The sequence below is a fragment of the Ciconia boyciana genome, chromosome 27 (genome assembly GCF_034638445.1).
Source record: "Ciconia boyciana chromosome 27, ASM3463844v1, whole genome shotgun sequence".
Taxonomy (NCBI): domain Eukaryota; kingdom Metazoa; phylum Chordata; class Aves; order Ciconiiformes; family Ciconiidae; genus Ciconia; species Ciconia boyciana.
The window spans coordinates 973,581-986,278 of record NC_132960.1 but is presented as its reverse complement, the minus strand read 5'-3'; the positions used below and the strand labels follow the sequence as shown (position 1 = coordinate 986,278).

Below are 12,698 nucleotides of genomic sequence, written 5' to 3'. Positions count from 1 at the left end.
CGCCCAAGGGCGGACGGGCGGCGGCGCCACCGGGGGGCGCCCGAGGGCAGGGAGCGAGCGGGAGGTGCCGATTGGCCCGGCCGAGGCCACGGCGGCCAATGAGCGTCGCGCTTCTGTGCGGGGGAGGGGGCGCCTGGCCAACGGCGGCGCTCGGGCGCGGCCGGCCGCCAATGGGCGGCGGCGGCGGCTCGTTCCCCCCCCCGCCCCGGGCGGTGGCGGCGAGCCAATAGAACGAGGAGGAGGGCGGGCCTCCGCGGCGCGCCGGCCAATGAGGGCCGGGGGCGTGGCGGAGGGGGGGACCGTTCGAGGCCTGGCACGGACGGCGGAGCGCCGCGCAGGTGAGGGCTGGGGGGACCGCGGCGGCGGGGGGGTCCGGCCCGGCCTCGGGGGTCCCCGCCGCCCCCCCGGGGCCCTCGCGGCGCCTGCGGGCCCCGGGCAGCCCCCCCCGCCCCATCAGGCCTCGCCCCGGAGGGGCCCGGCCTGGGCCAGCTCCTGCCCCCCCCCCCCCCCCCCAGGCCTCACCCCGGGGGGCCCGGGCGGCTCCTGCCCCCCCCAGCAGGCCTCGCCCCGGGGGGACGCGGCCTGGGCAGCTCCCGCCCCCCCACCAGGCCTCGCTGCGGTGGGGGGGGTGTACACGCGGGTCTGGTCCCCCGTGGGGGCTCCCTCTGGTTCCAGGGGGCTGCAGCGGGGTGGGAGCCGGGGCGAGGCCCCCTCGGAGGCGCCCGCAGGGGGAGCGGGCCGATGCTGGCGGGCCCGGGGCAGTGCCAGGGCCGGGGCCGGGTGCAGGCGCCGGTGGGTAAAGGTCGGCGGCAGCCACGGTCCCGGTTACCCATTGACGACGGCGCCCGGCAGCCGCCCTCGGGCCGCCGACCGGCACAAGCGAAACCGAAACGGCTCCGGCCCGGTCTCAAGTCACTCGTGCCAAGTGAAGGGCTGCTGTCCCGGCTCCCTGGCCCCGGTGTGGGAGGCCCGGGTCCTTCTGCCGTCCCGGGAGCCGGGACCCACCTGCCATTTCCGCAGGGAGAGCAGGCCCTGCCTGACGAAACTCGCTGTCACAGCCGCCCGGCACGCCGGGGGAGGCCGTCGCACACCTCCGCGGCCGCCACACCCCGCCCAGAGCCAGCTTCCCCATTGCCTTGTTCAACCCCCGGTGAGGCCGTGGGGCAGCAGCCTCTGTTTCTGCCCCACCGTGAGCCGTGAGGCCGAGCCAGGAGGTCCCCGTTGGCGTGGCGGCACCGGCCCAGTGACAACTGAGCTCTCCCCGTCCCACTGCTGGGGCAAAAGCAGCGCAGCCCTGGGCAAGGCCGGCGGGCGCAGGGGTTCGTGCCGGTGTGGCAGGAGGTGACCCCTCCGCCAGGGTGGCCGGTTGACAGCCCCACAGCCCGCAGCCCCTCGGGCTCCGTCTGCCCCGGTCTGCTCAGTCCCTTCCACCCCTCGGGGACAGGCGGCTCGTGCCACTTGCTGGGCTGGTTGGGCTCCGGCAGGTGCCAGGGTAAACGGCACTGGCCGAGCCAGCTGGACCAGAGGCTCGCGGAGGGGACGGAGCAGGAAGGGGCGAGGAGGAGGAGGCCCTGCAGGGAGCCTCGCGCTGCCGGAGCCTCCTCTGGGGACGTCATTACGGGCGCTAATAGCAGCCTGGCACAAAGACGCTTTCCAGCTGCCGGCAGCGCTCCCGTGGGGTCGGGGCCTCCCCGGGGGCAGCCCCGGTCTCGCAACAGCCCGCAACGCTTGCACCAGCTGGGCGAGGAGGGCTCTGGCGCCCGGCCGGCACAGAGCGTGGCAGATCCCAAGCAGCCCACAGCTCCTGCCGCTCGCTCCACACAGGACGGGCAGGTCCTCGGCTCGCACTGAGCTCCCCTGCCGCGTGGCGGGAGTTTTGGGAGCACGGGAGGGCTCCGGCGTCCCCTTGACCCACCTCCCCTCTTTGCAGCTTGCACCCCTGCGAAGCGGCCGGTGGGCCCACTCCCAACCCGGCACCATGAATGTCTTCGACCGAAACATCAACTTTGACGCCCTCTTCAAGTTCTCCCACATGTGAGTAACGCCTCGGGCAGGCCGAGCTCGAGTGGGGGGGTTCATGGGGGGCTGTGCCCGGCCTCACCACCGGCCTCACCACCGCCCCCTCGCCCGCAGCTCGGCCTCCACCCAGGAGCACCTGAAGAGGGTCTACGCCAGCTTCGCCCTCTGCATGTTCGTGGCGGCCGCGGGGGCCTACATCAACGTGGTGACCCACCTCTTCCAGGTGAGGGGCCTTTGGGCCTTTGTGAGCCCCCATGCTCACACCCCTCTGCCCGTGCCGCCCCAGTGAGGCAATGCCGGGCCCCCATCTGCCTCTCACCCCACAGTTCAGCCTCCTGACCGGCCTGGGAGCCCTGGGGCTGATGATCTGGCTGACGGCCACCCCGCACAGCCGGGAGACGGAGCAGAAGAGGCTGGGGATGCTGGCCGGCTTCGCCTTCCTGACAGGTAGGTGGGCACCGGGGACCCTCCTGAGTCCCGTGGGACCCCGAGCCCCGGGGAGGGGTGGGACGAGGGCCCTGACACAGCACCGACCGGCTCCAAAGTGGCTCCGGTGACACCCCGCTCTGTCCTTCCAGGCATCAACCTGGGGCCCCTCCTGGAAATGTGCATCTCCATCAACCCCAGGTAGGAGCGTGATCCCCCCCCAGCCACCCCCGCCGACCCCCCCCAGGCCTCGTTCACCCCCTCTCCTCTCTCCTAGCATCATCCCCACCGCCTTCCTGGGCACCGCCACCATCTTCGCCTGCTTCTCGCTGAGCGCCCTGTATGCCCGGCGCCGCAGCTTCCTCTACCTGGGAGGTGAGGGGGGCTGGGAGGGGACCCACAGGGGGCTGGGGGGCTCCCTGCACGGGGCGGGGGGCACCCCACGGCGGGGCCGGGGCCAGCCCTCACTCCCTGCCCTCTCCCCGCAGGTTTCCTGCTCTCCGGCCTCACCTTGATGCTTCTCTCCTCCCTGGTTAACGCCTTCGTGGGATCCACTTGGCTCTTCACGGTGAGTCCCCTCCCGTCGGCCAGGACGCTGCGGAGGACAGATGGACAGACGGACGTCAGCTCGCACCGGTGACGCCAACTCGGGGCTGTCCCCACCTAATGTCCCCTCTCGCTCCCGCAGGCCAACCTCTACCTGGGGCTGATGATCATGTGCGGCTTCGTGCTCTTCGACACGCAGCTCATCATCGAGAAGGCGGAGAGCGGGGACAAGGATTACATCTGGTGGGTGCCGGGGCTGGGGGGGTGGCAGGGGACACGGGCCGGGCCCCCCTGAGCGCGTCCCTCTGTCCCCACAGGCACTGCGTCGATCTCTTCCTCGACTTCGTCAACATCTTCCGGGAGCTGCTGATGATCCTGGGCATGACCGAGGTGGGTGACGGTCCCCCGGGCACGGCCGGGGGGGGACAAACCTGCCCTTCAGTGACACGGGGAGGGACGGGGGCCACGGACCTGGCCATGACCGGCCGCCTCTCCTCTTGCAGAACAAGAAGAAGGAGAAGAAGTGAAGCGGCTCCAGGCCGAGGTGGAGCTGTCCCCATCCAGTCCCCGTCCCCACCCCGTCCCCGTCCCCTCTCCGATTCATTAAAGGGGTTGCGCTTTGCTGCCGATGAAAAGCAGCCCAGAAGCTTTCGCACCTTGTGGGGTTTTCTCTCGTTTAGCTTTTCTTTGATTAGAAACCGGCCAATTTGCGGATCCTGCTGGACTTTGGCTCCCCCCCCTTCCCCGACCCGGCTCCCCCCCACCCCCAGAGCCCGCGTCCCTCGGGGTTATCGTCGACACGTGAGCTTTCTGTTGAGGTTTCTCCACCTCCCCGCTGCACCCTTGTGCCAGCAGCCGGGGCGTTATCCCCCCACCCCGGCAGCCGTGGGCCCCCCCATGCAGGCTGGGGGGGGGTGGGGGGTGGTGGTGGGACCCCCTGAAGCCAAACTCAACGAAGGAGCCTCTCCTTTAGCACCAGTGCCAAGAAATACAACGGAAAAGAAAACGGATCTGCCGGGTGAGCCGTCCGGCGCGGCCGCGGGGACGAAGGTGTTTTGATTCCGAGCTCTCCCAATCCCGCCGTCGCCTCTTTGTACACCAGGATGATTCAATAAAACGCTCAGACTTGAACCTCTCGGCCCCCTCCCTCCCTCCCTGCCTCGGGCAGGATGCGGCCGACGCAGAGACGACAGCGGCTGCACAATAACATGTATAAATAAACCGGGGGAGGGCGGCTTTATTGAGTTAAAAACCCGGCGGCGGGGGCTGTACACTGCGATAGCACCATCAGAGAGAGCCGGGCGCAGGGGGGACGGGGCACCGGGACCCCCCCCGCCCCGGGCAGCACCCCCAGACCGGGGCTGGGGAAGCGGGGAGCAGCGGGGTGGGGTGGGGGGGACACGGGCGGAAGACGTGCGAGTGCGGCCGGGGGGGCTCAGCCCTGGCTGCCGCAGGAGGAGAGGCTGTCGTAGAGGGAGTCGCTGAGCGACTCGGAGTGCTCCAGCCCCGGGGGGCCGTGTCCCCCGTCCCGCGACCGGGCCTCCGTGCTGCCCTCGTCCCCCACGTCCGAGGCACTGGGCGTCCGGCTGCTGCTGGCGCTCAGGGTGGGGGGCAGCGGCGGGGGGGCCTCCGGGGACGCCCCTCGATGTCCCGCCGGGCTGCACGCAGGTGCCTGGGGAGGGACAGCGGGGTGGGGGGGGGTGTCACTCTGTCCCCCGCTCCGTGCCGATGCCAGTTACAGCCCAGGGCTGGGGGGGGTGGTCCCATAGCCCTCCCCCCCCCCCCCTTACCAGTGTGGGACAGTGCAGCCCCTCCAGCCCCCCGGGGGGGGAGAGGAAGGGGTCGGCAGTGCCGCAGGCTTTGGCGTTGGGGAAAGTCCAGTTCTTGCTCTGCTGGACGCGCCGCGGCTTCCCGGCATCGTCACTGGCGTCTGCGGGAAAAGGGTGGGGGGGGTCAGTGCTGGCCTGCAGGGCCCCCCCTCCCGCCACCACCCCCACCTCCCCACCAGATGCACGTGCACCCTTGCACAAGCATTGGGTGCCCACCCGGCACCATCACCGGGGCCTTGCACGCCCGTGGCACACAGCACGGCAGGACACCGACCTTGGGGACCGGCGCGGTGGCCGTGCGGGCCGGGGGGGGCTGGCGGGCGGCACGCCGGGGCGCTCCGGTGTTTGCCAGCCACCAGCAGCTCCTCCGCGCTGGGCACCTCCCGCTCCAGCGTCCGGGCCTTGCGCGGCACTTTGGTGATGGCAGGCGGCCGCGCCGGTACGGCACCGGGCAGCGGCTCAGGGCGGCCCCGTGGTTTGGGGGTGCTCTTGGCCGGGACCCCCCCGTAGTCGGGTGGCGGGAAGGTCCCGATCCCACTGTCCAGCGTCCGCGTCAGCGACCCGCAGGCTGCCGGCACAGGCGGAGACGTCAGTGCCAGGGGGTCCACCCCGGTGGCCCCCTCCCCGCCATATCCCTCCCCTCCCGGCACCCCCTCACCGGCGAAGTGCTGCGACGTCCCCGACTCGGACAAGCTCTCGTCTGATGGCAGCTCGTCCCGGAGCCCCACGTCGGGCACCTGCAGCAGGAGGGAGAGGGTGAGTGGCCACGGGGTGTCCCCCACCCCACCCCACCCCAGATAGGGCACCCGGCCGGTGGTGGTGATGGGGGGGGGGTCCTCACCTTGTCGGGGGGCTCCCGCAGGTGCCCTACGATGCCATTGCGGGGCGGGCGGCAGAGCCGGGGGTCTTTGGCATCGGGGGGGACCCGGCGAAGGTCGTGCAGCTCCCGCTTGTGCTCCAGGCGGCTCTCGTAGGGCACGTCCTTCCCGTCCACCCTGGGGACGACGCCGCGTCAGGGTGGGCTGTGGGGGCACCCACCACCCTCATGCCCACCCCCCCGGCCCACCGCTGACCTGTCGAGCAGCTGCTGCATGAAGGTCTCGGCCGTCACCTCCTGGTACATCACCGGGAGGTGGCCGGGGCCGCGGGGGGGCCCACGCGGGCGCCCCTTCTCCAGCGCCAGCCCCTGCAGAAAGGCGTGCTCCTCCCGCAGCGCCTTGCGCAGATCCTCCGCCTTCTCCATCAGCTTCGAGATGTTGAGGCTCTCGGCTTCCAGCTTGCGAGCGGCCAACTTGACCTCCCGGCGCAGGGGAGCCGGCGTCCCGGCCCACTCCCGGCCACGGCTGCCATCGCCGCGACGGCTCAGGGCCGGCAGCTTGCTGCGCCGCAGCCCGAACCAGCTGGCCAAGCCACCAGCCGCCTTCCCCTTGGCTTCGCCCACCGGCGCCCGCTCCTGCCCCTGCAGCCGCAGCACGTTCTCCTCGATGCCCTTCATCACCTTTTCCTCGATGGCCGAATGCCCGGCAGCGCCCGATGGCGGCCCCGTGCCAGGGGGCTCGGGGGCCGGCGGTGTTTTACGGGGGACCCCCGCTGCCTTGGCACCCGCCGGCTCCTCGCCCCGTGGCGTCCCGGCTTTGCCAGCACCCGCCTTGGTGGGCAGCTTGGTGGGGCTGCCGTGGGGGCTGCGGGCAGCCTTGGCGGGGGGCGCTGGGGGGGCCCGCGGTGGGGTCCTGCCACTGGCAGGGCGTCCCTTGCCCCCCGCCTTGCCGGGCTCGCCCATGGAGCCGGAGGAGTAGCAGCGGGCCAGGGGCTCCCCGCCGTGCGCTGGCTCAGGGTGCTTCAGGCTGCCCCCCAAACCCCCCCGGGGAGGGGGCCGCGGCTCGGCGCCGTGGCCTCGCTCGGGCCGCCCCGGGCCGGGGGGCTCGCGGCCCTCGGCCCCCCGCAGCTTGCCCAGGGCAGCCAGGCGCTCCTTGAAGGGCAGGTAGCCCGGCTCAGGGGGCTTCTTGCCGGGGCGGCGGGAGGGCGCTGAGCCCCCCGTGCCGCAGCGGGCGCCCGAGGGGGAGGCGGCCGCCCGCTCCCCGCTCCCGGGGGGGCCCGGTGGTCCGGGGGGCTGCTCAGCTGCCTCGTAGGTGCGTGGCAGGGGGAAAGCGGGGGGCTCAGGGGAGCCGGGCTCTGGGGGGGCATCGGGGGAGGCGCGGTGGCTGAGTGCCGGCGAGGCCTCGGCGTTGCCGCCGCGGCAGGGGATCTTGGAGGCGCGGGCGAGCTGGGGACTGAGGCGCAGCGCCCCGGGGGGGGGTGGCAGCTTGAGCACCTTGGGGGGGGAGGGCAGGGGGTTGGCGTCCCCCCCAGGCAAGAGCGGGGCGAAGCCCCCCTCGGGGCTCTCCTCGCCAGGGGCGTAGAGCCCCAGGAAAGCGGGGTGCTCACCGTGCCGCTGCCGGGGGGGGCCCCCAGGGGCTTCGCCGTTGCGCCGGCAGCACCCCCCCTCGCCCCGCAGCAGCCGCTCGGCCAAGGCGCTGAGCAGGGCACCCCGCGGCGGTGCAACCTCCTCCGGCGAGGAGCAGGGGCTGCCCTCGGCCCCCCGCCACCCCCCCGCAGCCCCCGGCCCCCGCAGCGGGCAGGGGGTCCAGCCGGGGGCGGCGCAGGGCTCGGGGGAGCCAGGGGAGGCTGGGGAGGGCCCCAGCAGCGGGTCCGTCTCCTCCAGCTTGCGCAGCACCTCCAGGATCTGGGCTTTCTTCTTGAAGAAGGGGGAGAGGGCGTCCAGGGGGGGGGCACCGGGGCTGAGCCCGGGGCTGCCCGACGGCGCTGACGGGGTCACCTGCAGGGACCGGGCACCATTCACCCCACCGGCACCCGGTGCTGAGCCCCGTGGCACCGTGCTGGGGCTGGGGTGGTGGGGCTGGGAGAGGGGGATGCCCTGGGGACGTCACAGGTGGAGGGGACGGAGAGAGGGACGCAGTGGGGTTGGGGACGGGGACACTGGAGACAAAGGGGATTGGAGCTGGGGACATCACAGGCGGAGGGGCTCAGAGGGAGGATGCCAGGGACCCGGAGAAGGGGACACCACAGGCTCAGGGTCAGGGACACTGTGGGCAGCCGGGCTTGGAAAGGGTGATGCCACAGGCTCAGGGATGGGGACACCATGGACCTGGGGAAGGGGACAGAGGAGAGGACTCCACGGGCCTGGAAAGCAGGGTACCACAGGCTTGGGGACGCTGCAGGCTTGGTAAAGGCAATTGCATGAGCTTGGGGAGGGGGATGCCACAGCCCGGAGAGGGGGACACTGGAGCAGGGGGGTTCGGAGACACCGGTACCCACCTCCTGCGGGGGGACACAGCGGGCGGGGGGCAGCACGGGGGGCGGCTGCTCAGCAGAGCCCAGCTGGGGGCTGGCCGGGGCGTCCGGCGGCACCGGCACCGGGTGCAGCGGCAGCTGGAGAGGAGGGAGATGCTGGGTTAAGCTTTGGGGGGGTTCTGCCCCATGACACCCCCCCCCCCCAGCACCGACACAGCCCCGGCCGCACCTGGGGCAGGGATCCGGCCGAGAGCTGCAGCTTCTGCTGGAAGAGGTCGCTCAGCGCCTGGTTCTGGCGCTCCAGGTCGAAGACCCGTTTCTTCAGCTTGATGCATTCCTCACGCAGGTCCTGGCCAGAGCGGGAGGGAGGGGGGCATCAGCTGGGACCCCCCCAGTCCCCCTCCAGCCCCCCATCACCCCCCGACACCCACCTTCTGGTTGAGCAGCGCCTGCACCACATGGTTGGCGACCTGGGGAGCAGAGGCGGGGGCCTGGGTGGGCTGCGAGGGCACACGCAGCCCCGTGCCCTGGCACACGCATGTGCACACGTGTGCCACGTGCCCCCCCCCCCCGGTACCTCGTCCAGGCAGCGCTCGTACGTCTCCCGTTGGTTCTCGTTGGCCTGGGCCAGGGCCGAGTTCTCCGCCTGGGGACAGAGCGGGGACGGCTCAGGGGACACGGTAGAGGGGCACGGGCGCCTGGACCCCCCCCATGGCACCCAGGGGACCCCTCCTCTGCCTGGTGGGACCCTGGCCACACATGGAGGGATGGGACTGCCCCAGGAGTGGTGGCACACGAGGGCCATGGAAAGCAGGGAAGTGCTGCCACCCACCGTGGCGTCTGGGCCGCTGGCTCCGTGGCACCGGCCACGGCTGCCTGGTAGCACTGGCTGCATGATGGCAGTGGCCACGGCTGTATGGTGGCCATGGCTGCACAGTAGTACTGGCCACGGCTGCCCGAAGGAAATGGCCACGGCTGCCTGGTGGCCACGGCAGCCCTGGTGGCCCTAGTTTCTGGTGGCCATGGCTGCCCAGTGGCACGAGCCACGGGTGCCTGGTGGTCCCAGCTCTCGGCGGCCCTGGTTGCCGGCCCTCGCCATACCTCCAGCTCCCGCAGCCGCTGCAGGAGCTCATGGCTGGTGCCCGTCTCACCGAGCGCCGTGGGGCTCCCATCTCCCGGCGCCTCGGCCACGCTCTCCGACATCGCTGGCTGCAGGGGGACACGCATCAGGCCGGGGTCCCTGCTGGCCCCTGCCCGGTGTCCCCCAGCCCCGCAGCACTGCCAGGACCCCCCTTACCTCGCTCAGGACGTCCCCAGCCCTGTCCCTCCGCGGTGTCACCTGCAGCGGAGAAGAGGGCTGAGGGGGGGACGGAGCCTCGGGGGGGCCTGGGGCCGAGCCCCGACCCCACCGGCACCGGAGCCACCGGGACCCCTCCCGCAGCCCAGCCCCCCATGTCCCTTCCCGGAGTGTGCAGAGACCCTGGGACCAGCACCAGCCCCGGGGCACCGGGATGCGCAGCACCCCCGGGACCGGCACCGGGGCACCGGGATGCGCGGCACCGGGTGCACGGGACCCCCGGGGTGCAGACGGCCCCCCCAGCTGTAGCTCCGGTGCCGGACACCCCGCTTCCCCGGGGCTCCCCCACCGCCGGTGCCGCTGCCGGTGCCTCCCCGCGCCGCTCAGCCCCGTGCGCGCCGGAACAGGGGCCGGCCCCGAGCACCGGGCACCGGGCCCCGTCCCTGGCCCCCCCACGCCGCGCTCCCGCCCCCGCCCCCGCCGCGCACTCACGCCCGGGGCTCCCGGCGGCGCCGCCCGTCCCCGCTCAGCGCGGCCCCGGGGCCGGTCCCGGCGGCGGCGGCGGCTCCATCCCTCCCCGGCCCGGCCGCGCTATTGTTGGGAGGCGGCGGCGGCCCGGCTCCGCCTTCCCGTCGCGGCCGGGGAGGAGCCGGGGCCGCCGCCACCGCCCCCGGTGCGCGGCTCCGCCAGCGCCAGCCCCGGGCAGGGAGCACCGGGGAGCCGGCACGGGCGGGCCGGGGCACCGGGGACCCCCGGGAGAGGCGGCACCGGCACACCGGGCAGCCCGGGAGAGGAAGCACCAGGCCTCCCCATGTGGCACCGGGCACCCCTGGGGGCACAGGGCACCCCACGGAGACGGACCCCCCTGGGGCACCTTTGGAGAGGGACCCCCAGGAGCCTGGGCACCCTTCGGGGAGGGCCCCGGGGCTCCGGGCACGGAGCCGTGCCGCGGGTCCAGGCCGTGGCCCCCCACCCCGCACCCCAGGAGCCAGGCAGGGGTCGGGGTTCACACGGGGCCACGTGGCCCCGGCTCACCCAGAGCCCACGGTGGCAATGCCCAGCGCCCCGGCGGGGGGTTCAGCGGCACAGGGGGAACCGGAGGGGACCGGGGGTGATGGAGGTGACGAGGCCAAGAGGGAGGTCACTGGAAGCAGGCGAGGTCGGGGCGCGTGCAGAGCTCGTGACAGCCCTGTCCCCGGCCGGGGACCCCGCATGGCTGCCCCACGGGTGGGAGCACTGGGGGCCACCGGATGGCCCCAGAGCAAACTCTTGCCGCCTTCTCCCACCCAACACGACAGTGGCAAAAATAACCGGAGCGCCGGTATTTACAGCCCTGCTCGGCGCAGCGGGGACGGGCACAGAGAGGGGCTGTGGGATGCTCCCCGCGTCCCCACCAAGCCCCGAGCCGGCCGTCCCCAACCCGATGGGCTGCGTGACCTTGGCCACACACCGTAGGACCCCACTGGCACCATGCACTGTGCACCCTCGCCGGTACACGTGGCCGGACCTCGCACGTGCTGTCCCTGTCCCCCTGCAGCCCACGGGGCCGGCAGCAAACCGAGGTGGGTCCCCGGGGTGGCCTGTGGGCACGTGGGCCCCCCTCACGCTGCCCCCGGCGCAGGAAGCGGCCCTGGGGCCGGCGGCTCCGGCTGCGTCACGGGGGGAAGTGAGGCTCCGTCTGGAGGGGAAGAGCAGCCCGCGGCCCCCCCAGGCCCCGCCGGCGGGGGATGGCCGGGGGGGCCCCGACAGATGGACGGTGTGGCCGTCCCCTCCCCCAGCATGGGGCCCCACGAGGGCAGCACAAGGGTCCCTGTGGGGAGGGGGACGCAGCTCCAGCAGAGCCAGGGGCACCCGGAGCCCGTGTCCCCCTTCCCGGTTCCCCCAGGTCACCCTGGGCCGAGGGACAGCAGCCTCTCGCACCCGCCGCCCCAGGCACGGCGGGGACACAGCACGTGCCCAAACCACGCGGCTGTGGACATGCCAGCGCGGCAGGGAACGGTCCCCTGCGCCCGGGCCATCGTCCCATGGCATGGCTGTGACGGGCTGGCCTTGGCCTGCCCCACGCCAGGGTCCCCACCTCAAGCCCGGGGACATGGGGTGACAGCCCTGAGTGTCCCCAATCCTGCTGGGCTGCAGAGGCTGGGCTGCTCTTGGGGCAGCCAGGACACAATGGGGACAGTGGGGGGACAGCCCAGGGACAGCGGGGATGCACCAGGGACAGGGGGGACAGCCCAGGGACAGTGGCGATGCGCTGGGAACAGGGGGGACAGCCCAGGGACAGCGGGGATGCACCAGGGACAAATGGGATGTGCTGGAGAAACAGCCTTGGGGTAGCAGGGACACATCGAGGACAGCTGGGACTCACCAGGGACACGCCAGGGACAGCCAGGATGCAGTGGGGACACTGGGGCCATACCAGGGACAGCCAGGATGCAATGGGGACACTGGGGACAGCCAGGACGCAGTGGGGACAGCAGAGACACATGGGGGACAGCCGGGATGTACCAGGGACAGTGGGGACCGGCGGGTGGGATGGAGGACAGTGGGGGGACACACCAGGGACAGCCAGGATGCACTGGGGACACTGGGGACACACCAGGAACAGGCAGGACACAGCGGGGAGAGAGCCTGGACGTAGCAGGGGACAGCGGGGACACACCGGGGACAGCCGGGATGCGCTGAGGGCACATGGGATGTTCTGGGGACAACAGCCCGGGGACAGCGGGGACACGCAGGGGGGACAGCCGGGATGCGCCGGGGACATACGGGGGACCGGCGGGGACACCCCGCGCCGCTTCCCCCGGGGCACCCCCGGCCCCGCCGCCCGGGCCCTCCCCCCGCCCCCCCCGCGACACGTTCCGGTGCCCGGCGGCAGCGGGGGGACCCCCCCCCCTCCGCACCGCGGGGCTGCCGGTGCCCCCGAGCTGCGGCCCGACTTCCCCCGGGACCCCCCCCCCGCCGCTCCCCGCCCGCCCTCCCGCCGCGGCGCGGCCGGACTCACCGGGGGCTACGGCGGGGCGGCGGCGCGGGGCGGCATGGCCGGGACCGGGGCCGGGACCGGGGCTGAGGCCGGGGCTGGCCCGGCGGCGGCGGCGGTGATGTCATGGCTCCACCGGGCCGGCTCCGCCCTGCGCCCCCGCCGCCGCCAATCCGCGCCCGGGGGCGGCGGGGGGGTCCCGGGGCGGCGGGGACGGCGGGTGCGGGTGTCCCGGTGCCGCCGCCGCCGCCGCATCCCTCCCCCGGGGCCGGGCTCGCCCCCCCCCCCGGCACGGTGCCCCCCACCCCCACCC

The 12,698-nt window shown here is 73.6% G+C and overlaps 2 protein-coding genes across 3 annotated transcripts; one reads left to right on the top strand and one right to left on the bottom strand.

Moving 5' to 3' along the window:
* Nucleotides 1-183: 183 nt before the first annotated feature.
* Nucleotides 184-3,642, top strand: TMBIM6 (transmembrane BAX inhibitor motif containing 6). The gene is made up of 10 exons (XM_072847304.1): nucleotides 184-338; nucleotides 1,931-2,034; nucleotides 2,134-2,242; nucleotides 2,346-2,466; nucleotides 2,598-2,646; nucleotides 2,723-2,820; nucleotides 2,934-3,013; nucleotides 3,134-3,234; nucleotides 3,309-3,381; nucleotides 3,495-3,642. Exons 2-10 carry the CDS (start codon nucleotides 1,979-1,981, stop codon nucleotides 3,516-3,518), a joined length of 711 nt encoding a protein of 236 aa, XP_072703405.1. The 5' UTR covers nucleotides 184-338; nucleotides 1,931-1,978; the 3' UTR covers nucleotides 3,519-3,642.
* A 551-nt stretch (nucleotides 3,643-4,193) lies between these two features.
* Nucleotides 4,194-12,530, bottom strand: NCKAP5L (NCK associated protein 5 like). Of its 2 annotated transcripts, none has more exons than XM_072847303.1 (13): nucleotides 12,410-12,530; nucleotides 9,409-9,450; nucleotides 9,213-9,320; nucleotides 8,689-8,757; nucleotides 8,543-8,581; nucleotides 8,341-8,460; nucleotides 8,136-8,249; nucleotides 5,894-7,635; nucleotides 5,662-5,815; nucleotides 5,479-5,557; nucleotides 5,095-5,388; nucleotides 4,782-4,921; nucleotides 4,194-4,663 (listed from the first exon to the last, which is right to left on the bottom strand). In XM_072847303.1, exons 3-13 carry the CDS (start codon nucleotides 9,312-9,314, stop codon nucleotides 4,427-4,429), a joined length of 3,090 nt encoding a protein of 1,029 aa, XP_072703404.1. In that variant the 5' UTR covers nucleotides 9,315-9,320; nucleotides 9,409-9,450; nucleotides 12,410-12,530; the 3' UTR covers nucleotides 4,194-4,426. The 2 variants fall into 2 exon arrangements, with proteins under 2 accessions (XP_072703404.1, XP_072703403.1); XM_072847302.1 differs by lacking the exon at nucleotides 12,410-12,530 and adding an exon at nucleotides 9,901-9,994.
* Between the last annotated feature and the right edge of the window lie 168 nt (nucleotides 12,531-12,698).

Coding starts and splice junctions, on each gene's coding strand:
- TMBIM6 (XM_072847304.1), top strand. CDS start 1,979: ATGAATGTCTTCGACCGAAACATCAACTTTGACGCCCTCTTCAAGTTC. Junction 2,467..2,597: donor CGGCTTCGCCTTCCTGACAG/GTAGGTGGGCAC, acceptor CTGTCCTTCCAG/GCATCAACCTGGGGCCCCTC. Junction 3,382..3,494: donor TGATCCTGGGCATGACCGAG/GTGGGTGACGGT, acceptor CTCCTCTTGCAG/AACAAGAAGAAGGAGAAGAA.
- NCKAP5L (XM_072847303.1), bottom strand. CDS start 9,314: ATGTCGGAGAGCGTGGCCGAGGCGCCGGGAGATGGGAGCCCCACGGCG. Junction 5,816..5,893: donor ATGCAGCAGCTGCTCGACAG/GTCAGCGGTGGG, acceptor CGTCGTCCCCAG/GGTGGACGGGAAGGACGTGC. Junction 5,389..5,478: donor GACGTCGCAGCACTTCGCCG/GTGAGGGGGTGC, acceptor CTGTGCCGGCAG/CCTGCGGGTCGCTGACGCGG.